Source organism: Synchiropus splendidus, chromosome 13 (genome assembly GCF_027744825.2).
Source record: "Synchiropus splendidus isolate RoL2022-P1 chromosome 13, RoL_Sspl_1.0, whole genome shotgun sequence".
Classification (NCBI taxonomy): Eukaryota; Metazoa; Chordata; class Actinopteri; order Syngnathiformes; family Callionymidae; genus Synchiropus; species Synchiropus splendidus.
The window spans coordinates 1,863,479-1,890,051 of NC_071346.1; the positions used below are offsets into that span (position 1 = coordinate 1,863,479).

Genomic DNA, 26,573 nt, shown 5'->3' on the forward strand with positions numbered 1-26,573 from the left:
TTTGCAGTTCGGCGACCTCCGAGCAGTTCTTTGCATAAGACGACAGACGTGTTCTGCCTTCTGTGTGGTAATCGTGGGGTAATGACTGCGTTTTGAAAACTAGAAGACAACAAGCTGGTGTTTGTAGCGCAGGATCAAAGCAGCAGGAGTCGTGCTTGAGTAGAAAAGAGCTGAGCCAGGACACAAGTGGCAGTTTGGCAGTTAGATGCTCAGACATCTGCCTGAGACTTGGAGTGGTATTCGTCCGATGGATGTGAGGTTTATAGGTGAAACATTAGGCCATAGTTCCTCTGTAATAAAAGTCTCTCCCTCCACAGGACGTGTTTGCCTACAAGGAGGTGGGAGTCCCAGTGTGCAGGATCTTCACTGTCAACCCCAAAGGAGAGCTGATCCAGGAGCAGACAAAAGGCAACAAATCCTCGTGAGTGTTTAATCTATCATAGAAAGCCTGTCCAAGAGCTGAGCTTCATTTAGGTTTGTGTAAAAACCCACGGATCCAGTTAGTCTTTTACTCTTAGTTCACCAGCTCTTCAGCAGTTGTGTCTGCTTGCCCTCCATTAATGTGAGCATGTGTCTGGCAGTCGTGTTTAAGATGGTGACACCAAAAAAATGGTCCTCGACCTAATTAACATTATTTATTTAATTGGAAGTGAACACTGAAAACCTTAAATCTTGGTTGCTTGGTCTTGAACCCACTTTGGTGCCCCAGATTTGGCCCGCAGACCTTGACTTTCACTCCTGAGCTGGAAACCTTTTTGTCGGTCCATAAAAGCCTCAGAAACTGATTACACCACGGCATATTGTTGACGCTGAAAGAGGTTCGCTTTCACTTTCCACCGCTACTTTCCTCGCGACACCAAGGATTCTTGGAATGAGTGAATGTCTTGAGTGCAAACTGAGGCATGAAACCAGTATTTACTTTAGTCAGCAGTGATTTTCTTGACCCTTTTCTTCGGGTTTCTGGCGCAGGTACGGGCGACTGAGCGAGCTGGTGGAGCACGTGTTCCCTCTGCTGAGCAAAGAGCAAAACGAGGCCTTCGAAATGCCAGAGTTCAGCTCCTTCTGCTACTGGAGGCAACCTATACCGGACATCAACCCGGATGACCTGCTGTGAGTCAGCCGACTGGACTCTCAGGTAGACACGTACCTGCACTCGCGGGAGGACCGGGGACTCGCACAGAAACACAAACGCCACTCACGTTACTCAGTCGTGTGGACGAGGGTCGGGGTTTGTACATGTCGTATTCCAGCCGTGGGATTACTCTGCCAAATACCGGAGAAACGCCGCGCTCACTTTTGTTCACGACTTCTGCTCTCAGCAGCAGGAGGTGTGAACAAAGCTGCCCCTCCCCTGCGGTTCCTGCCACTCGGAGGAAGTAACCGCAGGTCGTGATCCCGGCGCAATAATCCCGCGCACGCCAGACTCTCACCGGCAAATATGTGAAGATGCACTCATACGTTCGGAGAGGAAATGAAGCAGATTTAATTTTCCATTTCAGATTTGTGTTTTGTGTATTTGATGATAAGTTATTTGGGTCCGTTTGTCAGTCTGGAAGTAATTTATCAGTCAGGAACGGTGTACTTGATACCCTGTCAGCCAGGTGTGTGGAAGGGAAGCGATCACCATACACCATGGGACTGAAGCTCAAAGGAAGTATTTCTGCTCCGAGTGTGAATCTTGTCGGAATGCTGCTGCTGTCGAATGACAGACCCGTCGCCGCATGGCTTTACCAGATTTATCCAAGGCACTTTGTCTGAGCTGCAGCCGGAGAGGCGGACTAATATGCAACCAGTTTTAGCTGAAGGAGCGACGCAGACACGTGGGCTGTCCTTGAATAAAGAGGAAGAGATTTGCTTGTTTGGAGAGCTCCACGTGATTCCATCAACAGGACACCGACCTTTAGCACCCGTGCGTGTGTGCGCGTGTGTGAGGGGACCGAAGACTGATCGCCTCTCTCCAGCAGAAGAAGTAGCCATTCCATCTTGTTTAGAGGAAAACAGGAAATACTTGACAGCGTCCCGGAAGCGCCGACGATGGTGCTGTTGAAGAGGATGACAAGAGCCCAAGCACAATTTCAGACGACGGACCGGAACGTCAGTATTTCACAGGAACATTTCTCTCTCTGTAGCGCAACAGTGCTCGGTATGACTTGATTTAGATGCTGTGCTGCTCATCACTCGCTTATATATCTGAAGAATTCCATTCTTTCTATGAAAGTGAAGCATCTTGTGTGGAGCGTTCACACCTCATCCGCGGATCTCCAGTCATCCAGTGTGTCCATGCTGATCGTCACTCGTCTGTGATGCCTTTTATCATTTCTTACGCGAATGCTGTTTGTTGGTTTGGAAGTTAATGCTTGCCTTGTGATTGTGTAGAACAACCAAATCACCCTGTGTGTGCGCTGTGTTGTGTTGGAAAATAATATGTTTAAGAACAAAGTACAATGTAAGAAGAGAAGTATCGGCCTGATGAAGCTAACCGACTGTGGCTTATGGTCATATTTGTATCAAATAAAGTTTCTAACTGAATCTGTGTGTCATTATTTCATTGATATTATTTGATGATAGTAATGTGTTATGTGCTTCTTACTCACTTATTTATGATTGTTTTTACCTTATTATATGCCCATTTACATTTTTCCCTTTTTGGCAGTTCCAAATGGTCTATTTTGTCCTTTATTTTCTTGTTAAAATATTTGAAAATGAATATTCGTGTCATGTCAGTTTGCCATATTTAAAAGAATTACAGGTGACTTGAGTCATGTTTCGTCAAGCAGCCATGTTGAAATGAGTCTTGTGTTGTGTATTTTCCATGGAAGTAGTGATGACGTGGAGGTGTGAATTCACTGCCATTTGGTAGAAGAGCAGAAGCAGGACTGGTGGTGAGTGGTTTCATCTGGCTTGAGAATGTCTCAGGAGTCGAGAGACGGAGGCGTGACTGCCACTGAACAACCCAGTGAGGGAGGACACGACCCCTGACAGAGGTACCGTCCCGTTCACCCACATGTTGTGTATTAGAGGTGATCAAAAATCACTTCTAAATTTATAGACACTTTAATGCATTTACAATAGATACAAAAGGTGATTATCAAATATATTATCAACAAAAAGGGACTTCTGAATCCACTTCAACGATTCGGCGTAACCGAGCGGCATCAGCTCGGCGTCACATTTTTTGGTGAAAACTCAAGTCTCCTCCACATTCTTGTGAGTCTTTGTCGGGTGGAAACGCACTAGTCTCTGTGGCGGCGGCGGCTAGCTCCTGGCCTGCGGGGCGTACAGGAAGAGGGCGCTGAAGGTGGAGACGATCTCCAGGGCGTCGCTGGTGGCCAGCTGCCCGCCCGTCCTCAGCAAGCCCACCCGCTCGCCCTTCCTCAGCGGCAGGATGAGACTGAAGGATACAGAACCTCCGCAGCCGCAGCCGGGCCGACCAGCAGGGGACCTCGCTGAGCTCTGTAGCCGCTGGACGCTGCGGTTGGACACTGACAGAACGGCTTCCACGCGGTCACCTGGTTTCGCCGTGAGCACACCTGAGATCAGGTACCGTCCGTCCAGAGGTACAGTGAAGAGACCTGTTGAGGGAAATCATTATGACCACCTATGTTGAACTGTTAGCAACATTAGCATCTGAGGCATTTCATAACAGCTTTGACTCACTCCTCTTTCAAACCTGGAGTCAAAGAGGCCTGATCTAGTTCTGGTGCTCAACAGGGCTCCCCCCCCCGCTGGGTTTTTGTCACACCTACCAGTGTGGGGGCTGTAGTGTCCGCCGTCGTTGACCAGAACCCTGTTGAAGCGAATCACGCCCAAGTCTCCGTAGATGCGGTGTAGCGTGTGTCCGGCCGAGAAGGAGAACGGGTCTGCAAAGGCGCTGTCGTCCACTGAAACTGGAGCGGAAGGCGTCATGTGCGTGAGTAAAGCGGAGTTTTACAGCTGACATTTTACCTGGGGTCACCATCGGCGCCTGAAGGTTCCAAGGCACTTTAGCTGCAACTGCTTCTGCAAATGTAACAAAGGTTTATTACTGACAATAGTGGGCTGTTTGTTGCAATGCAGTATGGGATTTGGAAGGAGGAGGGCTCCTGTGCATGGTGAGGCGATTGGGTGGACCATGTGTTGTGATATTGCTGGCCTGATGTGGCCCCATGGCCTTGGGTTTGGCACCTTTGCCAGTGAAATGTTCCTCCCTCTTCCTCCTAAAACGAGTGATCCGTACGAACCTTGGTGGCGTGTTGGTCGAGGCCTGTAGGCGACCGGCTGCGCTGGAGGATAACCTGCCAAACACACCAAAGACAAATCTCATTGTCTCGCTGGGCTTTTCATCACAGTCCAGCAGATGGCGGATTTTCCCTGGGAAGGCTTCGCACTAAACCAAACATTGACTCCCTGGGTTTCAGCAGCTCTTTCCCAAACCTGCCAAGCTTGGGTGGACCACTTAGGAAAACTCCTCCATAAACACGGTCATGTGCCGTCACTCTTTCTCCATCGGCCTTAAATGGAAATCCACCTGCAGGTATTTCGTCTCATAAAAGGGAAATGAACCAATTATCAACTTTCACTGCGGCTATAAAACACATCTGTGTTCGGAGCTACGATGAAACCTTGGACTCGCAGAAGCACAAACAAAAGCATGCCAGTATTCAGCGCTGAAATTCCTGGGCAGAATTCACTTCGCCTTGTCTTTGTTTAAATCGTATAAAGACTGATGTGACACACTTTAAATAATGAATTCATCATAGTTTTTTCTTCATGAATGGAAATTGACGACTAATATTCACATCTATATGAAGGACTTTACTTCACGTATATTATCTTTTTTAAAATAAAAAAACATGTATATATATATATATAGTTTTAAATTCATACCTTTGTACAACAATGTCAAATGTAGTGAAATAAGAATGCTATAGCTGTAGAAATTATTTTCATTGATAGAGTAAGTTATGTAATTGAAAACTATATTTTCCCCTTTTTTAATTGACATTTATCTATTGAAACGGATGGAAGCCGAGCACCACACTGCTCACCTGGCGCTCCGGCGAAGCCTTGCACCGGCATGCTGGACGAGTCCTCGGACCCTCGCCTCACCGTTACCCTGCGTATGAAGCCGGGTGGTCCCGCCTCCCCGGTCTCCACCACCGGCCTCAGCGGGACCAGAGGCGGGCCGTTCTGGGGCGGCTGCTGGGAGCTTTCGCCCAGTTTGGGCGGGGTGATCTTGATGGTGTGGGTGATGGGCGGCGCTGGCTGACTGCCACTAGGGGGCTGTCTGGGTTGGGACGCTGGAGGGGGAATGATCACGGGGATGTGGATTGGTCTCGCCCAGTTTGGCGTTGAAGCGGGACGGTCCGGTCTCTGGGTCAGTCCTGGGGTGGGAGACACAACTTTTCTGAGATGGACTCTCTTGAACCATTACTTTTTGATGTAAAATCCCACAATTCTACTGACATCCTGAAGGGGGCGTTGGAGAAGCAAGCAAACATTAGCGTCACTGATTACAGGGCAGCTATTTCAGGCTCCACTTGTGTTGTGCTTCCTGTCAACTGATCTGAGGAGGAAGAGAAGCTCCTCCAGACGCCCTGAGGGTTCAGACTTCACCTGCGTCCCTCAGGTGACAGTCAGTCACTTGTTAAAAGTCACGTCGCTTCCTGCCGCGCCTGACACAACAGCGTTTAGTTTCCTGAAGGAAGGTGTTTTTAAAGTCGCTGCTCGCTTGTTAGAGAGGTGTTTGACGCCCGCTGAGTCAAGTAATTACCCCGGGCTGGATGCTACCGTTGTGCTCATGGCTACACGTTTGGTTGGAACAGACGCATCAGCACGTAGCATGTGAATCAGGAGGAAAAGAATACAGTTCGCTGGTGAACTTTTTCTTCTTTGTGGAGTGGAATATCTGCAGCTAGAGCAACAAGGTGTCAGCCTCCAACGCCCTCCAGCACTGCTGATATTCTCCGTCTCCGTAGGGAATGGGCAACGTTCCCAGGCCAGAGTGAGGAGCGAGTTAGCTTGAAAACGCTCTCCATGTGAGTGATGAATAAAGTCATCCTTCAGTTCAGCAGGTGAGGGCAAACATTAGCATCCATCCTCCGAAACCTCACGTCCCGCGACAACCCCGCCGCCATCTGGCGAGCCATTCCCGAGACGCGACCCGCGGACTACTGAGCAGCTCCATTTCCTGCTGCTCGGAGACTTCCCAATCCTCCTGATCCCTCCAAAACATCCACCCAAATATGCTTTATTTATCCACCCAGCTGTTTTGTTTGTGTTCCATAACCACAAACCGTTTGATGCGCTGGACGTTCCCTCGACCCGAGGAGACACGCACTTGGTTTTCAAGTAGCCAGAAGCCTGGAGAGCTCATTAGAGGAGGGTTACTGCAGATACTGGACTTCTTTATGTATTCATTTTACATTCCATAGGTTTCATATCTATCTGTGCTACTTTTCTTTGACATACTTTTAGGGATTTATTTGTTGCACTAGCACAATATGAACGTAAAAAAAAATAAAATAAATAAAATAAATAAATATATATATATATATATATATATATATATATATATATATATATATTGTCTATTAGGTGTATTGTACATTTCATCTATTATTATTAAAATCATAGCAGTTAATTTTTGTATTTATTCCATTACACATGCTCATATTCTTGTTTTTCTTTTTGCATTTTTCTTTGAAAATATTATTTTGTCACCACCAAATTTCTTTATTTTGAAAACTTAATTTCCGTCTTGACTTATAACACTTATATTCACTTATTAATTACTATAGAATTATATAGTAATTATTAATTACTATAGAATTATATTCTCAATCTGAATTAATACATTCATAGTCATCTTCCTGTCATTTTATTTATAATATATAATATAATTTTCACTGTCCATAAATACTTATTTATTGAATATTTCAGTAAATTGGAGTTGTCACTGAATAATCTCAAACATATTTTGTCAAATCTGTTTTATTTATGAATTGTTTTTGTGTGTATCGTCACCTGTTTAATCTCTAACGTTTAGTTTCATTTCTATTCGTGTGTCCAAGTGTGTTCAGTCGTGTATCTGTGGCTGCTTAGTAGCTCTGGCACAACAGAAACAATGAAATAAAAACGGTTATTAAACAGCGAATAAAACCACATGGCCTTGGCTGAGAATGAAAAGCAGATTTTGAATGAAGAGTGACGTCGTGAGGAGGGGATTTGGAGGGAGGGGCCGCTCGAGTTCCGTTGGTCACGTCGTCATTTTCAAGTAGAAAGGAACGCGATTGGAAACACGAGCTCGACGGAGACGGTCGCCTGTAAAGCGTCCAAACACGGAGGCCGACACCCCAGAAACGATGACGACAGGCTGGACTCATGTTTCCCATGCTGCCTCACACATGACTGGCAACAACAAGCAGATGGGAGAGAGAAACAGCTTGAGTCACTTCCACTGGTGACGGTGACGGTGCGGGATATTTCAGCGGGTCTGGCGTGACCACTCCCTCTGCACCCGCCCGCCGGACCTCAGGGACGCCAGTCTCCTCTGAAGACTTCCAGATGGGGTCAGAGGTGGCAACACCTGACCATGCAGCACCTCACGGGCCCCTCAAGCGCCCGAGTGGGGAACAAGAGGACACGTCTTGTGCAATGAATCTCTCAAGTCACAACGGCTGCTGATGGAAAACGGATTCTGACGTGCAGAAGGCAATTGAATTCATTCTGCTTCGCTGTGACTGTTTGGATTAGTGAAGGAAAAATACACAACAGGGCCCTTTTAAGTTGTGGAGTTAACCATTTGAAAATGTGTTTATGAAATTGAATTATTTTTGTTTTCCCCCTTCCAATGTGAAAGTCTTGGATTTTGTCATGAGACTAACCGTCTGTGTTTGTCTCCTCTGTTGTCGCCCTCCCGCGTCTCCGCTCTGATACAATGTCTCTGCTGATCAACTGCAGAGCACCGATCCATGAAATCAAAGCCGGGGATTGCAGTCTTCTTGGAAGGACAACTACAATTGCACGGAAGGAGGGAGCACCAGGGGAGTCAGAGCAGGCTGGGAACCCCCCCAGAAGTAAACAGTTCAGAGAAAACTCGCAGTCCTCCTGATGTGCCTTTCCCATAAAGCTGTTATCACGGCTGATGCCGGAGTCTCTCGCCGTTCAGCCTCCGAGTCAGACAGACTGGGAGTCATGTCGGAGCAACCGCTGCCAAGACATTGCATTCCCGCTCACGTTGAGTCAGGACACAGCTATTCCGCTGGTGTTATTGCAACACCTCTGTCCGCCGCCTCCTCGGGGTCTTGGTATGACCGTCCAGAGAAAATGACCTCAAACACACTGGGAGGAAACTTTTCTCTCTGTCCGCAACCACACCCTCAGAACTGGGATTTTTGGAGGAAATATTATATCTATTTCGACTATTTCTTTCCTCAAAGCACTAAATCCTGCTGCTACCACAGCGGCCGCGGGCATTCCACCGAGAATTTGGGTTTGGAACCACAGTCATGTAGTAAAGGGCGCACAGGCTATGTTTATGTAAGAAGTGGTTCTGTGATCTGCTCTGCACTGGGATTGGGACTTTGTCCCGGGCCAGAAAAGCCCAGCTGCAGAGTTAGATGTCCATTTATAACTTGTGATCGGATCTCTGCTGCCTCCGTAATGGTCTGGAGGGCCTTGTCTTTGCTGCTGTCACAGGTAGTTGTGTTCAGCTGATAAAGGACCTGCAGGGAAGGAAGGAACCCAGGGAGGCCAGGGTCTTTCCTGGGTGTGAGGGGATTTAGAAGATTTACAGAGCTGCGTAACACCAGGGGCTGGCATCGTGGCGAGCGTGCAGCGGTGGAACCAGGACCAAGACCAGTCCGAGTCTTCTCCACCGACTGCATGTGCCAGCAGTAGGATGGAAGCCACAAAGTTGAAGAACATGTGGACCACGTGAAGGAACCTGATGATGTTGAACTGAGGGTCCACCATAATAAGAGACAGCGACTGCAACAGAGCTGCTTGTCTGAGACCTGGGACTTAAAACCAGGTCTGTTCTTTACATGGTGGCAGAGGTAGGATGACGCAAAACTCATGTGTGTTTTGGCCTCCTGAAGGACTTCAGTGAGCCAGTTCTCGGCTGAGTGCTACAGTCATGCTCCGAGGACATGCAATATATGGTGGCAACAGTAGGATAGCTGGAGTATTGGAAGTGCTCCCCCTGTTAAGGCCTGAAGACAGAGACTGTAGTTTCTGAAGTCTGACGGGAGGGAGGTCCTGGGACCCGTGGGGGGCTCGGTACAGCTGCCAGACTTGGACTCCTACTGGAGGACAGCTGGAGGAGGAGAACTGTGACGGATCACCGTCATAACTTTGAAGACCCCCGCCCCCCACGACTCCCAAACGAGTGAACACACATCTCTGCACTAACTGTAACTGTTCTTCTTTCTTAAAGACGAAAACACAGCAACATTTTTCCAGTGTTGGTGAACTGCTCCCTCTGAGTCACTGACACCATCAGGAAGATAAGAAACACACACACACTCTCGACGCTCTTAAAACTGCTCTGAGCTCCACAGCGCTTGTGTGCTTTAGTGTCACACACAACAACGCACTGCTCTTCTCCTCTCCGGTTTTGTGGTCGCACAGACACACACACTGTACACACCACGCTCTGCTCTTTGTACCATTTAAAGACATACTTTCCCAGCTGACATCTCCATACTGCACTGCCACGAGGGTTCAGCAAGTTCAGGCATCAACATGCCAGATGAATTATGAGGTCATGAAATCGGCTTCTGATGCGACGCGGGTTTCATGCCGCTGAAGTCTTCCTTCGGGGTGGGAACAGCCCAGACATAGTGTTGTGTAGAAGCAGCAACAACTGGACCGTCATGGACCAGCGGCTGGTTCATGAGTCGCACTTGCTAAACTAATGGCTGAAAACGCACACAAGTTATCTAGAGCGCAGGGTGGGTACTGCGGCAAGTACTTTTACTGCAAAGCAAATGAAACTTGCTGTGTTCCAAGCTCAGAAACTGCACTCGGCTATTTAGGATGTTCTGACCGTTGCACGTCTGCGCAACACGTGAACAAAAGACGACGATTAGGGTGAGCCATGGGATGGCGCTCCATTCATTCTGCGTCGTTCTAATGTGTCAGATTGCTATTTAAAGGCCATCAAACCTTCTAGTCGTGGTGACTAAGGAGGAGAGCCACGTAATAGCAACTGACATCCAGGCTCCTTCAGTGAAGAGAGCTTCAGCCCGAGCTGGCACATTCCCGCACCCTGCACGTGGCGCTACATGTGGCCATGCACGATCCACCCGGAACGCTACGGAATTCAACCCTTCTTTTAGTCCACTGAAACACCTATATTGAAGGCCGCCTTTTTTGTCAGTATAGGACGCAAAAGTCCGCTTTCCCTGTGTCGATATATGACGCCATGTGAGTGAGGCGGGGTTGTTCTGTCCCCAACTCAATTTTAAAACAATATAACCTTTTTTTATATTAGCGTTGTTGTTAAATCCGCAGGGTCCAGGCTGCTGGAAAAAAAGTTGCGGAATGTACGGCAGTCAATTCACTTCAAAGATTTTAGGTCAATAAAGTTTTACACAAAACCTTTTTCCAAATTCTTTCATTTTCTGAACTATTTCTGAGGAAAAGTGGTTGTTTTGTAGGTGCTGTTTCACTTCTGGCTCAGAGCAGGTTTATTGTATGAGCTCACTCTTTCCATCACACTGCTAACACTTGGAAACCGTTTTTGGACGCACAAAGGTCCAAAAACGGCTCTGCGTCGCACAAGTGTTGGACTGGAGTCTGATCAGGGAGGCACCAGCGATGGGGCCCCGGTCATGACATCACAGCCCAGGGTAGTCGACCCATCTGGTTCTGGGTGTGGAGCTCCGTCAGGACGGGGCTCCAGCAGTGAGTCAGGGGCTTAATGAGGAGCAGACGGCGCTCATCAGGCTGAGGTCACGCTACGGGAATCTCTGGAGTTTGATATGTGTAAGAATGAGGGGGGCGGTGTGTGTGAGCATGAACTGACGTGCAGAGAGAAAACAGCGACATCATGCTGCTCAGAACTCACCGGAGCGAGCGGAAGAAAAAAGGCCATTTTAAATGTTATGAAATGTAACTGAACGTCTCTCAGCAGAATTGATTTAAACCATATCTCCGGCGCCGCGCGACTGTGAGTCACCCAGCTCTGTTTGATTGAATGCTTTGCTGTGTTTCAGTCAGCCTTTGCTGCAGCTTCTCCTGGAGACTGTCATCCTCAGCACGGCTTGTGGAGCAGCTCTGAGGATTTGGGTTCAGACCACAAACATCTCAAGATGATGTGCAGACAAGAGTCTTCCTGTGATCTGCTTCGAGGCGTTTGTTCTCGGGCTGAAGAGCTTGGCTGCGGTGGGACATCAGCAGGTTCAAACTCTGATTTGGTCTGCTGCCTTCCGATTCATTCACTCAGGCTCGTTCTCTTTCACTCTGTCAACGAGCACATAATCACTCGCTCACACGTATTACCCCTCACTGAATCACCTCCTTCACTCTGTCACCACGGCTGTGATTCACTACCTCACGTGCTCACGCTTTCACCTACACAGTAACTCACCAAGCAACATAACTCACTCATGCTTTCCTTCACCCTCTCACTTCTTAACTTACTGCTTTACCCACTCGCTCTTCTCCATTCAACTACTGTCACTCATTCAGTCACTCACTCAATCTTTCCTTCACTTGCTCACATAGTCTTTTACTCACTCACTCGCGACACAATATTTCCTTCATTCACTCACTCCTTCACAGACTCACTCCTTCATCCACTCACTCTTTCCTTCACTCACTCCCTCACAGACCAATCCTTCTCTCACTAACTCACTCCTGTCATGAACTCACTCCACTGACTCACACCTTCACCCACTCACTCCTTCACAGACTCACTCCTTCATCCACTCACTCTTTCCTTCACTCACTCCCTCACAGACCCAATACTTCTCTCACTAACTCAGTCCTATCACAAACTCACTCCTTCAGACTCACTCCTCTCATTCACTCACTCCTTCACTGACTCACACCTTCACCCACTCACTCCTATCACTCATTCACTCCTTCACAGACTTACTCCGTCTTTCACTCACTCCCTCACAGACTCAATCCTTCTCTCACTAACTCACTCCTTCAGACTCACTCCTCTCATTCACTCACTCCTTCACTGACTCACATCTGCACTCACTCCTTCACAGACTCACTCCTTCACAGACTCACTCCTTCACCAACTCACTCCTTACCCATTCACTCCTATCACTCACTGACTCACTCCTCCACAGACTCACTCACTCACTCACTCAGTAGAAGCTCCAGTCACTGGCCCTTATGTGTGTGCAGTGGGATAAACAGATCTGTGGCTGGACTTCAGCCACCAGTGCTCACAAGTCAAGGAGGGAGTCGGAATAACAAAACAGTCTGTTTGGTACTGGACCTGGACTTGAGGGAGACGTGGGAGCTGCTAAAGCATCACAGCGATATAAACAGACCCTCGGCTGCTACCTGACACATTCCTTCCTCCATATCTGGGAATTCTAAGGACAACACGCGTCTAAGTCTCAGGAAGCGTCCACCTCTGCCCCTCGCTGCCGGGACAGATTGAATGACACGGTGGAGAGGCCCAGTCAACTCCCACTCAGGGAAATGCCCTGCAGCCATTCTGGGGATCCGATCCTTCCCGGCGAGCAGGAGGCCTTCCACGCAGGATTATCCTGCGCTTGTTTACACAGATGTTGATCTCAGATGAGAGACGAGAGGAAGGAGAGGACGACCGCTGCTGCTCCACAGTGTCAACGGGCCGGTGACGCAGATCGGCCCGAACATTACGACCGCTGAAGTGCTTATCTTGTGTTTTAAGTGGTCCAAACCAGAAAAGCGGTGAACCAGAGGAGAGGTCACGCTACAGTCTGCTGACCTAGGTCAGGGTATGTTGTCGCGACCTCTGACAGTTGGGAGGAGGCCTGGGGCAGACCCAGAGAGCGGACGTCTCTCTCACCCGGCAACACCTCAGTGCTCCACAGTAGAGCTGGAGGAGGTCTCTGAGGAGAGGGGAGTCTGGGCTGCATAACTTCGGGTGCTGCCTCCATGACCCGACCGTAACTAGCTGCTCTGCTTTTCCAGAAACCTCCAAACCCACGTCATCTCAAAGAGATCCACAGCACAATCCTTCATCTGCCATTGTGGAGGACCTCGCCCCCGGACCAGTCACGGTTGCGTCAGCCTCCAATCACCACAACAACTCAGCAGTTCCAACCATCCCTGCTATTTGTCTCCATTAACACCAGTGAGTTTGGCCACCGCCGCCGCCGCTTCCTCCCTCTGTTTGAAATAAACTTCCTCTTCCTGGCCACATTAGCGGCTGACAGTTCCCCAGAGATTCCCGGGTCAGCGTGGATGTTTAATAGTGCCAGCTGGTCCTCACAGTTCCCTCTGACCTCCTCCCAGCTGGACGCGCCTGGAAAACCTCTCACGGAGCCGTGACACTCGCAAAACTCTGCCCTCCTGTTACTGGCACTTCCACTGTCTTCGCTGTGAGATGCTAATGGATGATAGTTAGCATTCAAGCTAGCAACTCGACTGTCAACATCTCAAAGCCTGCAGTGTCAACAAAGTTAGCCAAAATGTTGTTGCTCTAAGTGTCTCACTCTCTTTCGAGGACGACGTTTAGCTTCTTCTGTACCGATAAACCTCTACCGAAAGCGAGTCACATGTTGCCAGATTATTGGCAAACATGATGAAACAAGATGAGCATATTGTTGATTTAAACACCAGCGTCTGCTGAATGATATGAAGTCATGTAAATACGCTGTCACACTTGAGGAAGTGTGTTTTGGAAGCTGCTGAAATATGGAAAGTGTTTCACACATTTGTATTCCTGACGTTCAACTGAGTGAGCATCATCTGTCAGGAGCGTGATTTATGCTGCTGAGATACCAGGCTCACGAACCCCCCCCTGTCATTTAACTTTCAAGACGCTCCCACAGACATCCTCTGACCTCATGAATCTGTCACCGACTCACCTGGCTCTGCGGACGATCCGTCTTTTGACGCCTGTTTGGCGAGCGCAGACACCACAGCCTGCAGCTGCTGCACGTAGTTCTGCAGGGCCATGATGTCAGCGCTGTGGTTCCCGCAGGTGACGTTCATCTTGTCCACGCAGACCTGGAGCCCGCCCACGTTCTTCTCCAGGTTGTCTTTCAGCTTCTGAACGTTAGCGGAGACCTCATCCAACCTCCCGCACACCTTTTCAAGTCTGGCGACGCGTCCGTCGAGCGCCGCGACGCTGTCAGAGGCGCCGCGACTCTTTTGCTCGCACTGATGCAGTTCTGACAACATCCGTGCGCTGAGAGCGTCGACTTGCTTCTTCAACTCCTCCACTTGAGGGCTGGTGATGCCGCCTGACACTGTGAGGACCGGCGCAGGATTCCTTGGTTGTTCTCCGGGAACACTAGCCCGGAGGTCAGCGAGGCCGTTCTGGAAGTCGTCCATCTTCCCAGAGAGTCGCACACCAACAGCTGCCTGCTGCTCCACTCGGTCCTCAAGTTTCTTCAGCTTGTCTGAGTTGGCGCTGACGTCCTTGTGCAGATCCACCAGCTCATTCCTGTGCTGACTCAAATCCCTCCAGATGTTTTCCAGACCCCTCGATCCCAGCGCAGAGCCTCCTTCGCCCGCTGAGGTGGAACATCCCGCCGAGCACAACTCGCCAACGGTGTTGACTTTATCGTCCAAACCTTGCAGGAGGAGCTTGTTGTTGTTGACATCCGCTTGAATGGCATCCACTGTGCCCCCTAGCGCTCCTGGTAGGGAGTTGTTGCTTATTTCCACCAGCATGTTGGTGAACTGGTCCTCCACGGCGTCCAGACGTTCGCCCAGGAGCATCCGAAGTTTAGCCACTTCGTCGTCAATGCTGCGGCTCAGTTTCTCCTCCACATAGAAGCAGTGCGTCTCGGCGTTCTGCTCGGTGACGTTCATCCGCGCGTCCAACTCTTCGATCAGCAGAGTGAAGTCTCTGTCCACCTGGGGGGATGACAGATGCGCCAACTCGTTGTCGATGCGCACGTTGAGGATGCGGTGGGCCTCGGCGATGCGGTCGATCTCGCGCCACAGGTCGGTGTGGTCGCCGTCCTCCTTCGTCTGTGTGGGGTCGGTCTGCCTCTGAGTGCGGACGGGCCCGTCTGAAGCAGCCATGTCCAGACGCAGCGCCTGGATCTCCTGCCTGAGGTCCGCCTCCTTGTTGTCCACCAGTTTGGTGAGGCTGACCAAACCTTGATCGCGACTGTCCTCGCACTTCTTCTGCAGGCTCTGGAGCTTGTCGGTGCAGGAGCCCTGTATTTTGGCCATCTGCTCGTTCACGTTCTGGTCCAACTCCTTCTTGAGCTTCTCGAACTTCCCATCGATGTAACTGTTGATCACGTCGATGTCGAGGATGGCCGGGTTCTGAGACTGCGACGCCTCCATCAGGACACGGATCTGTCCCTCGTGACTGCTCATCGTTCCTCTCAGGTCCTCCATGGCTTCCTCCTTGTCTTTCAGCACGTTGTTGATCTCATCCAGCCGTGCGACGATCTTTTCCACCGTCTTGTCTCCAGCGATCCCGCTTCTGGCTGCCTGGTGCCCGTCCAGAACCGCAGGACTGTCCCCAGTGCCCCCCCCCACAGCGTTGTCCGGAGGTTGCATGTTGTTGAAAAGGGTGACTAACATCTTCCTCGTGTCTTCCTGCAGGTCCGTCCGGAGGGCGGATGTTAGTCTGGTCAAATCGGACTGTAGATCCAACACCGTCTGAGATAAACGCCGGACTTCCCCTTCCAGGAGACGGACTTTATCAGCCCCCTCATGCCTGCTCTCGTGGTGGCCCGTCTCTCTTCGCTCCGGTCCTGCGAGCAGAGAATTGCAACGTTACCGTGAGGACCTTTTGCTGTTGGCGTCGGAGGATCGGTTCTCACTCTGGGTGTGTCTGGGCGTGTATCCCGGGATGTATGGCTGCGATCCGTGGACCACCGGTCGGTCTGGAACAGGCTTTGAGTCTTTACAGTCTGGACCTCCGTAGCCTGGGCAGCATCTCCACTCCAGCTCTGTCACTTTCTTGAAAGCGATTTTGTACGTTGGCCGGAATCGGGTTGTATATCTGCAACGACAAACACATTGGAGGTGGGACAAGATTGGACCACCTATAATCCGGTACTAAGCCTGCTGCCTTACATCCTGAAGCTCCTTTGCGCCACCTAGTTTGAAAGATTCACGATGCAGCCCACAAACGTTTGGCTTGCTCTGCCATAAGAACCTACTTTCCATGTTATCTTTTGGATTTCAAAATGGCCCCGACACCACAGCACGCTCTCCACTGGTGACACACGGCGATTTCATGATACGATCTGATCTCTGTCAGTGTTGCCGTGTACCGCTCCCTCAGATATTACAGCATCCGCTCGCCAGCCAAGATGCTGCAATGACATCATCTCCCGGAAGACCTGAGCCGTCATTCACAACATCTGGAAGATGAGAAAACTGTTTCCCAAATGTAACATTTCATCACACTTTCAGCTCAGGGAAACCAGAAACGTTGTTGGGTGAGATTCATTTATCATTTTTGGGGGAGTGAGGCAGCGTGAGGAGCAGCTCGCAGTCTCAGCTCACGAGCAGCAAAGTACGTCATGGTAACTTTAACCATATGGATGCTGTTAGCCTGCAGGGAGCTTAGTACAGGGTGAGGTTTCGAGTGGTGTCTCCTGAACAGTTGGCTGGATAACTCTTCAATGCTAGATGGCAAACTGACTATGGCACCATGAGGGCGGTGGAGTTCAGCTGGAGTATGTGTTTGGAATGTGACTAGCAACGGCTCATGTTTTCATCGACACATGAAGACTTCATTCTCCTCAAGTCAGTCATCGTAGTTGTAGTGTATCTGGACTCAGTTACAACATATTCACGTCAGATATTTTCTGAAAGGTGAAAGAAGTCGCGAAGCTGGTTTTAGCGCCCGACTGTGGACTCGTTTGGTCTGACTCTGTCACGTGCAGGAGACTCTAACGCGAGTCCCACAACAGCTCGACTGCGAGTCACTCCAGTTCACCGAGTGCCTTGGATGTGGGAGGAAACTTCACCACCCGTTTACTGACACCTGAGCCTTCAGTCTGCCGACTCATGGGTTAGTGAGGAGTCGAGTCGGACCCGAGTTTACTGACAAGGTTTTCCAGCAAACCACGGCTCTGGCTGTCTCTATAGCTCCGTCAAAACATGGCGTGACCATGTGATGAACATGAGGATGTCACTGACCAAGCTCGAAATCCACTTCATTTAAACATGAAAAAAGGTGTTTCCCACCGAGTCACTTGCGACCTGTTCGTCTCGTCATCTGAGGTGTGACTCACGTGACTTGTTGCTGGCAGCTGGACTGGTATGGAGGGCAGGGGGCCACCACCGGCTCCTGGAAACTCTCGATGCTGCCCTGCACGGCGCAACTCACGTTCCTGTGCACGACATACGCGCACCAGTTCCTGTCCACGCACACACAGTGAGAGAGAGAGAGATGGACCGTCAGTGTCACGTATGAGCGGCTCGTCAGAGTCCTGGGGTCGTGGGACCGGAGCGGCCTCAGCAGTCCAGCGCTTATCTTATCTCGCACCCAGGCCGCGGAGTCATGTTGTTTAAATCCTCCATACAGAGCACGATGTAACGCTACAACTGACGCCCAGTTTTGCTGCGCGTCAGACGCAACACGATAAAACGCGCCGCAGAACTTGGTCTTATTTAAAAAAGAAGAAGCGAGGCCGTTTGTCGAGTGGCGACTCGGACCTGTTTCTGTGTCTGTGCAGCGCTCCAGTGTGCGCCGCTCCGTGGAACAAGTCGTAGGAAGAAGGGGACGCGTCCGAGAGCAGCACGTTCAGCAGGAGCGTGAAAAGTGCGCAGCGCCGCTCCATGGCTCCCGGTCCGGGCTTCACAGTCCAGTAACAGTGCAGGAAAAAGTTGGAGGCGCAGAGCTGACGCCGTCTTCTCCTCCCTCGCTCAGGTCACTGCGACTGCCTCAGTTTGGGGAAGTCCACGATCCCAGCCCTGGAATGACGCTGGAGCCCACACCCTTCTCCTCCAGACAGAAAAAACCAGAGGGGAAACAGAGGCTTGGTCCCAGGTGAGAGACGGTCCTGATCAGATCTGGGCCTTGATGACCTGTGAGTGAGGCGATAATCAGGGTTCACACCTCAGTGACGACACCCGTCTGACACCGAGGCACTCACCCCAGAACCAGCAACACGCGTCACGTCAGCGGCTCGCTGGACACACATTAATAATAATGTCAACCGATCAGACATAAATACACGAAATACTAGACTCAACAAGTGTGTAAACTAGTGCTGTCAATCGATTAAAAAAAAAATCGAATTAATTTCAGGATTTTGTAATAATCGAATTAATCGCATTTTTTATGTCATATCTGCTGATAAAGAATTGGAGTTCTGGGATATTAAAACATTGTAGTGCATGACTCACCAGTTGAATACAGAAGGGAAGATTTGGAATCCAATGTTTGTGCTTCACGAATGAAATCCAAAAGTAAAGGTCATGGTGCATTATTCAAAAATGTAAAAGACAGTGATTCAGTTAAATAATTATAAAATCCTGAAATTAAATAAGGCTGTCTTCAGCTCGATATAGCAATTAAAAACTGAATAATAGAAGTAAAACACACCACTAAATGAGGCAGAATGAAGAACCGTTGATACTCATAATTAATTGCGTTACATTTTTTAACGTGTTAAATTGCGGCATAATTAATTCATCAAATTAACGCGTTAAAATGACAGCACTAGTATAAACACAAAGAGTTGCACAACTCACTAAACACAACAACAGAGCACTGAATCAGAAGACGAAATAACAACGTGACGCTCCTCAAAACACAATAGCAAAGTACAACAACACTGAAATTCATGTCGCATGATTTAAATATGAATGATTTTAAAGAAAACGCACAAAAATGCAATTACGAAATTGGCAAACACAACAACAACAACGAATAAACACAAGTTCACCTTTTTAAACACAACAACAACAAAGTACTAGACGGTGTCTAGACTCACTTCTCATGATTAAAAACAAACGACAGGTTAACTGAAGAGCTTTGCAAACACAACTACACATTAAGACACGTCTGGCTTATCTGAAATCAATGTTAATTTACTCAAAAAAGTGTTAAACCCAATAATAAATCGCAACTCCACACCAATAAAAGTCAGAGATAAAACACTTCTCAAGCATAAACCCAGAAAACTGGGCCCAGTGTTGATAAACTTCAGCGATAAAACTATTTTTAGATCTAGTGGTGAAACACACTTTGATCCCCAAATCCACCTTCATGTGTTGCTAAGTCGGAACCACACACACACACACAGGCTGCTGTGGAGACACAAGAGTGTGGAAGCTCGGCTCGACTCGAGCAGAAATCCAGAGAGGGCGACCGTCTTGGCGCTGGTGCTGACGCCCAGATGATTTCCGCTCTTCTTCTTGCTCCTGTGGGTCGCACAGATGCCGTCAGTTTACACGGGCGTGGTTTGCGAGAGGTCAGGAGGGACAGATGTGCAGCGAGGATGCTGTGACACGCTCGTGATCTTTGACCCCTAACTCGCTGCTTTCACCTGTTGGAGTCGCCCAGGTCCGAACCATGGGCCAGTTTTTGCCTCGTCGTGAGGGGGCGCGCTGGAGAGGTCCTGTCTCTCAGGTGTCCTCCGACCACAGCATGCCTTCATGTCAATGGTCGTCGTTTTATCAATAACAATCCACCATCATCAGACGTGCCTCCCCCTCGGCCTCCAGTAGAGGGCAGCACAGCAGCGGTAAAGCCTCGAACCCCCCCTGAGACGTCTGTGTAGTCATAGTGATCCCCTGCCAAAAGTGTTGGAGTGAGAAGGGAACATTTCATTACTGGGGCAGGATCCGCAGCAGACTCGCCGGCCGCGTCCTGTCCCTGTCAGTTATCTCTTATCAAACCTTCTCATCTCACTGTCTGGACTCAAACTACCATCTCGTGGGCTCAACTGCAAAATCTTCATTGACCTACACAGCCAAACACAGCGGTCCTGACGCAGTGTACGATGAGTCACGGCGGTGAGGGAAAACACCGGGCGCTCGCTTGATGTCGGGCATAAATCCCGGGGATGTTTTTCCTCCTCACACACCTCGGCTCAACTCTCTGCTTCAGCGTGGCAGAACTGGTCTGCGCTTTATCTCCAGATCAGCGATGCACTCTGAGAATCACGATATCCGTTCACGATATCCGCCATCTTCCAGGGTAAAGCGATGCCAACTTGAGCGTGACATTGTGAGCATTTCTTGCTGACTGGCAGGTTGTGGAACTTATTGGCAAAAGACTCTTTTTAGAGAAGGATGGCGAGGATGGCCACCTGTAACGCTCGCATCCTGGAGGTCGTGGCATGCGGACTCCAGGACCTCCTGATTTTTATTTAACTGATAAAATACAAGAAGAAATGTGGATAGTTGTTCAAGAAAAGACTTCCAAAATAGAAGCAGATCATTGAACTACTGGACTTCAGTTTAGCTTCAGAGTCCTAGTGTTGCATTGGAGACCATCTAACCTGAGGTCGAGTCAAGACCAGGGCGTGCCGCACCGGCTATTGCGGCACTGCTGAGTTTGGTGGGGAAAGTGGAGAGGAGATGGGGCGGGTCACAAAGCTGGCAGAACAAAACCTGTCTCTATTTGAAGACGATATTGAAATTTCATAATGCCGCGATTATCACCGCTGCCCTGGTGAGCGCCTCCGACAGAGCTCACCTGCCAGAGTGTGCCACGTTGCTCATGAGATTTTTCTCCAGTGGAGCTTCTGACTACAGAGTGGAATCATGAGCCAAGTTAACAGCAGAACAAGCAGAATCCTGGGCAGAACCAAACTCAGAAGGAAGTGAGCAATGCTGAGAGCAGAAGAGCAGGTGGAGACATGGGATGTGGAAAGGTGCATGACCTGAACACGGGGGTTACATTTGATATGTAACTGTCATTTAAAGTGAGTCTAAGTAAACGCTGGAGGCCTGACGGGTTGTTTAATTTTGGCGCTGTCACAGGTGCTGACCTGAAGAGAAGGCTTGTTTGAAGAGGGTCAGCCAGGTGCAACACGACTGCTTGAGTTCAGCACGAGATCTAAAGGAGCAGCGTGACGGTCAGTACGTCGTAAACTCAAGATCTTGAAGGTGTAGATGTAGGCGGAGTTTATAAGCACAGTGAGAGGTGACCCGGGGACGACCTTCCTGTGTTGAGAGCTTTCCAATAAAAGAGGACCTCAGTTGTAACGTGTGGCTGGGAAATGTAGCTCAAGATCTTAGCGTGAGACCCGGGCACTGGAGGCGTAACGCACCTGCGGTGGCGTCAGGGGCGGAAGACGTGAGGGCCTACGATGGGACACGAGAGCTTGGGTCTGGATGTGAAATCATTGATTCACATTGGAGTTGTTTGGCTGCCAGAAGGTTTGTGGGATAATATGGTGCTGTAAAATATTGCCCTGCACAGCAGGGAAATAACCTTCTCTTGGCCAGCAGCTGCCATGCAAGCATGTGATGGATCTAGATATATATAGAGCCAGTAAGGGCTCACCCACACAGGTGCGACTGATAGTGGGGTCAAGAGGAGCTCTTCTTCTCTGCTCTGGTCTCCCTCCGCCGTGATGGAGAAGCCTCCTGCCTTATTGATCCAGCCGGTGTTTAGGAGGAACCCTGCCTCCCGTTCTGTTTCATTATCGGCACATTATAGAAACATCAACTTCCCAATGAACACGGGCTGAGACTCCGCTGCTGCTGCTGTAGATTCACGGCTCCTCCCACTCGCTGAGGAAGCCGTGATGTTTCCTCAGGGGTCCGCTCTCCATCAGACTTGTTTTTCTCTCAGCACTGTAGAAAAGTGAAGCCTGGGAAACAGCAGAGCACAGTGTGGTAGCGAGGGTCTTCGCCCTTGAGCTTGTCTGAAACCGTCTGTGTCGGTGAGGGAGGCTGTGAGCGTGCGATCATGGAGACGTAGCCCGGTTCTCCCTGAACCAGCACGGAACAAGTGGCTCGACTGGACCGTCGCTTTCTCTCTTCTGTCTTCAGAGAACATCCGTCCTTCTCTGTGGTCGATGAGTCAGGATTAATGGCACTGAGTTAACTGGCGATCTGTCGTCATCTGTTCTAAATGGAACTCGAAGGAAGCTGTTCTCCACACCTGAGTGGCGAATCATGCTTCCTCATGCAAACCCAACAGAACTGGTAGTGTCCAGAACCTTCTGCAGAAGAGCCTGAGGAGGCTCAACAACATGCTCACCGCACAGCGCTAGCAAGATTACTGGCCACTCTGGTGTTGTCTGGTGTCTTAAGGAAGTAAGATGAGCGATTCATTGATGCCATTAATCTCCAGTTAACTGAGATGAAATATTTTAATCTGTTGACAGTCTGAATTATACTTTTGATTTAACAAAAAGCTCCTTAAAGTGCAACACAAATTGTGCTTCAGTAGGTTTTTGATTTTTATTTAACTGATAAGACACAAGAAGAAATGTGGAGAGTTGTTCAAGAAAATACTTCCAAAATAGAAGCAGATCATTGAACTACTGGACTTCACTTTAGCTTCAGAGTCCTAGTGTTGCATTGGAGACCATCTAACCTGAGGTTAGTGTGACGGGGCTGAGACCAAGACCAAGTAATCTTCTACTTGCGATGTCATTGTTCTCTTAGCACGATCCACTGTTCCTGAGGCTACGGGACCAACGTGACCCAAAACGTTTACGGGGCCATTTCTTGAACACATCAAAGGACACATTAAAGGACACATAACTCTCACACAACATTTTGAGCAATACAATCATGTTGTCGTGTTTTGTTTAACTAGTCGACTAGTCGTCCAGGTGCTCGGTGACTTGTGCAGCCCCCGTGGACACACATGTATTTCTTAAAGTAAAAGTAAATCAAGAACTGAAACGGCGTCATTGGCAGTGTTCAGTTAGGTCTCTTGCGCTCGCCCCCCTCACTGGTCTCACTGGTCTCTGTTTGCTCAGGTCTCAGTCTCAGCTTGGTCTGGACTACAGTGCGACTGGATACAGAGCTTCTCTAAAGAGAAGTGTGAGGGAGTGGGAGCCAAAGCACCCCAGCGTTAGCTCCTCGCTGAAGACCCCCTGATGTTTACATGGCACGTATTGATCACTGCTGCCCAAAAGAAAGCGACGCCACTCCAAACAAAGGTACTGTGGGGGTTACAGCCTCAGTCTGGCACTGTCGTTCTGAGAAACGCTTCAGACGAACGTCACGGTCCGAGACAGGCCGCGGCTCAAACCAAGATGCATGAGGTGGAGCTGCTCCGCAAATAACTCAGCCACACGTCCTCGCTGGCCGCCGCCACGCGCACGCACACACACATCGCAGCGCTGATTTATTGCCTGTAAAATGTTAATCTAGCTATCAGCCATGTGCATGAATTGTTCATTAAGCCTCTGACAGACTCGTCCCCTGAAATGTTAATGAGGTGGAATGGTGTCGGGGCGGGAGGTGTGTGGGACCGGTCCACCTCACGGGTGAGATGTCATGACAAGCGCAGCTTCTTTCTCAGGAGCTTCCCATGAAAACGTCTGACGCTCGATTTCACCCATTTGCAGAGGAGTCCTCACGCCGAGGCTGAATATGTACGGCAGGGACCTGACTTCTGACTTGACTCCTGGTTCCCATGGCAACCATCGAAGTCAGCGCCCACCTGATCTCATCTTCTTCTGCGGCGCCGGGTTACGCTATGACTGGCCTGAAACTGGAAGCACACGCGCGGCTGCCCGCAACACGGGCTGGGATCACGGTGAGAAACCCAGTGTGTTTGGTGGGAAAACACCGACAGGCGTGTGGACTGCACTTGTTTGCTCCACACACATCACTGTGGATGGTTTCTGTCAACAATTATGTGTCACATAACACATCATCTTCCTTCCACAGATAGAACGGGATCCTCATGGAGAAAATAGAGCACGAAAAAAGAAAAAAAAGTGAATTTGAAACTTCCCAGAGGACATGAAGATCATGCTTCAGTCCCTCATTATTGACGAGGTTTGTCCACTAGATGTTTTTTTAAATTTTTTTTATCAACCCCAGAATAATCCAAAGAAAAATTTCAGATTCACTCTGGTAAATGAATTCTATTAGTTTCTTCTTCTTTCTCTTCTGGCTTCTCCGTTCAGTGGTGGCCACAGCAGATCATCCCCCTCCATCTCACCCTGTCCTCTGCTTCCTCTTCTCTCAAACCTCATGTCCTCCTTCACCACCTCCATCAATCTCCTCTGTGGCCTTCCTCTCCACCTTCTGCCTGACAGTTCCAACCTCAACATCTTCATCTACCAATGTACTGGCTCTCTCTCTCGCCTCTGTACATGTCTAAACCATCTCCATCCTCCTCCATCTCACCCTGTCCTATACTTCCTCTGCTCTCAAACCTACAGACCTCATGTCCTCCTTCACCACCTCCATCCATCTCCTCTTTGACCTTCCTCTCCACCTTCTGCCTGACAGTTCCAACCTCAACATCTTCATCTACCAATGTACTGACCCCAGAGTGTCATTGTTAAAATGAAACATGTCAATGTTTCAGTCACGCTTTCATGCGCTTCCATGCTTTAATAACAAATATATGAAGGCACATTGATGCGACTCAAACAGTCCAGTTGGTGTTTTTTTTAGGAGCAAAGAAGCTCAAGTTTTAGTCCGAAAGTTGATTCATTTCTTGTTGAACTTGGAGACATAGTTGTAGAAGAACCCGTCAGCGCTGATGTCACTGCTGCCTTTGTTCCATTCAGTCACCTCCCTCAGCTTCTCCACGGCTCTGATGCCAGAAACCTTTAAGAGAAAACATACTTTCAACATTCCTTTTGAAGCGGCGTCTATTCATCAGCTCTAATTTAGTCAAGGTCTCCTGTGAGTCAGATGTAAGTGATGTAACTCTCCTTCAGCTTTATGGCCTTTAGTTTTGCAGAGAAAACAAACACTCCATCTGGGCCTCGTGCGGCAGTGTGAAGAAAGAACTAACCCTGAGCTTGGACTCGAACGCTTCCAAACCAGTGACGCACACCAGAGTCTGGCCTCAAACTATCGGATGGAGTTATGGAGCTTCAGAAGTTTGTGGCTCAGGCTTCTTAACTGATGGAGATCAGCGACATTAGCGGGGAATCGATGCCGAGTCAGAGCAGCAGCGTGACTCAGGGACTGATGGGTGACCAGCGCTGGGAGAAGACTGGCGTGTGACGTCATTCCTGATCTGATTTACCGCCTTCAACCTGCGGGACAGAGTCATCATCATCAACAGAGACGGACAAATGCCTCGTCATCACTTTCCAAAACAAGAAAGTCTTTGACTTTTAGAGGCGCGGCCTCGAGCAGCAGCGAGAGAGGTGCGGAGCACCAGGCGTCTCAGGGATGCGACTGGCTTCCTGCAGTCACAGAACAAATGGAGACGGAAGGGTTGAAGGGACTAAAGCATCTGGGCTTGGACTGAGTCTCTTTGCCAAAAGTCCCAGCATGTGTATGTTTACACCCCTACAAAATACCTGGCTATAAACATATGGCTGTGCTTTTGAGCTGCCTTGCTAATGTCACCCGCTGCTTACCGACTTAGGTTTGAGTCCTTTCAAGAGTCGTGGCTGTTGTTCCATGGATTTGATCGTCTGCTGTGTTCATGCTTGACGGAGGTCTGCGCTGTCTCTGTGCTTTCCTCTATCGCTGTGGCATCCCGCCGCTCTGCAAGACCTCGTATGAACTCTTCTGGACCAAGTTTCCATCTGTTGAACCACAGTAGCGTTGACACCAGCCTCCCAGCAAAAGAGTCCGAGTCTGAAGAGTCAGAGAAGATGATCCTGAACTCTACAGTGGGACTGACTCGGAGGAAGTTTGGGGACAGAGATGTGGAGGACGGGTGGTCTGGACCCGAGGACAGGAGGCCCAGAATCCATGAGACGAAGAAGCGGAAGAGAAGCAGCGAGCTTCACGATGAAGCTCTGAGGGATTCAAACAGAATAAGCATCAGGCGTGACACTCTCATGCGATATGCTCTAAAGGTCAGGTCATATTTGCTGACGTCTTCAGGGTGTTATGCGAGACTGAACCCACACATCTGACCCAGCACCTGGACTCTCATGAGCGTCCAATACTTCACTGCCCAAACACAGCAGCAGCTTTCTGCTTTCCTTTGTCTTGAAAGTCGCTGAATCTCAAACTACTCCGAAGGCGTTTTGTTCCTGAGCCACGACTTTGTTAAGCCTAGACCAGCGCAGAAGGTCCTGGTGGGAGCCCAGGTTCTTCTGTAACACTGGAGACAGTGATTAGAGGCAGCCAATCAATAATACATGTGGAGGGACGGCTAATGCACCACGGGGACCGACAGACCGACAGTGACGTCCGTGATACTCAGCCTGGCGTCTCCTGTCCGCCGGTTCCCAACACACAAAGCCCAAGTGAGACCGGCAGGTATGAAGACATCAGGGGAAATAAAGGAGAGTGGAAGGTAAACGGAGCTGAGAAACCTATGGCAAGGACGAGCAGGAACGCGGAGCGGAGCTGGAAGTGGA

The 26,573-nt window shown here is 49.5% G+C and overlaps 2 protein-coding genes and 1 long non-coding RNA gene across 4 annotated transcripts in view; 2 read left to right on the forward strand and 1 right to left on the reverse strand.

The window, feature by feature from the left end:
* lpin2 (lipin 2) overlaps window positions 1–3,564 on the forward strand; it is a 16,141-nt gene extending 12,577 nt beyond the window's left edge. The window contains exons 19-20 of one of the 2 annotated variants that reach the window (XM_053882371.1): window positions 318–421; window positions 970–3,563. In XM_053882371.1, coding sequence (XP_053738346.1) covers window positions 318–421; window positions 970–1,114 — 249 coding nt within the window. In that variant the 3' untranslated portion in view covers window positions 1,115–3,563. Of the gene's footprint in view, window positions 1–317; window positions 422–969 lie in introns of both variants that reach the window. The other variant, XM_053882372.1, reaches the window with a different exon arrangement.
* Window positions 3,014–18,175, reverse strand: emilin2a (elastin microfibril interfacer 2a). The gene is made up of 9 exons (XM_053882370.1): window positions 17,800–18,175; window positions 17,376–17,501; window positions 15,951–16,132; window positions 14,028–15,881; window positions 5,028–5,363; window positions 4,221–4,274; window positions 3,946–3,999; window positions 3,747–3,887; window positions 3,014–3,572 (listed from the first exon to the last, which is right to left on the reverse strand). The coding sequence occupies exons 1-9, from the start codon at window positions 17,922–17,924 to the stop codon at window positions 3,256–3,258; spliced, it is 3,189 nt and encodes a 1,062-aa protein (XP_053738345.1). The 5' UTR covers window positions 17,925–18,175; the 3' UTR covers window positions 3,014–3,255.
* Window positions 11,172–26,573, forward strand: part of LOC128769079 (uncharacterized) — a 27,686-nt gene continuing 12,284 nt past the window's right edge. The window contains exons 1-6 of the long non-coding RNA XR_008416340.1: window positions 11,172–13,291; window positions 15,730–15,908; window positions 17,820–18,133; window positions 21,079–21,173; window positions 23,631–23,821; window positions 23,956–24,066. This is a non-coding gene — a long non-coding RNA (uncharacterized LOC128769079). The remainder of the gene's footprint in view (window positions 13,292–15,729; window positions 15,909–17,819; window positions 18,134–21,078; window positions 21,174–23,630; window positions 23,822–23,955; window positions 24,067–26,573) is intronic.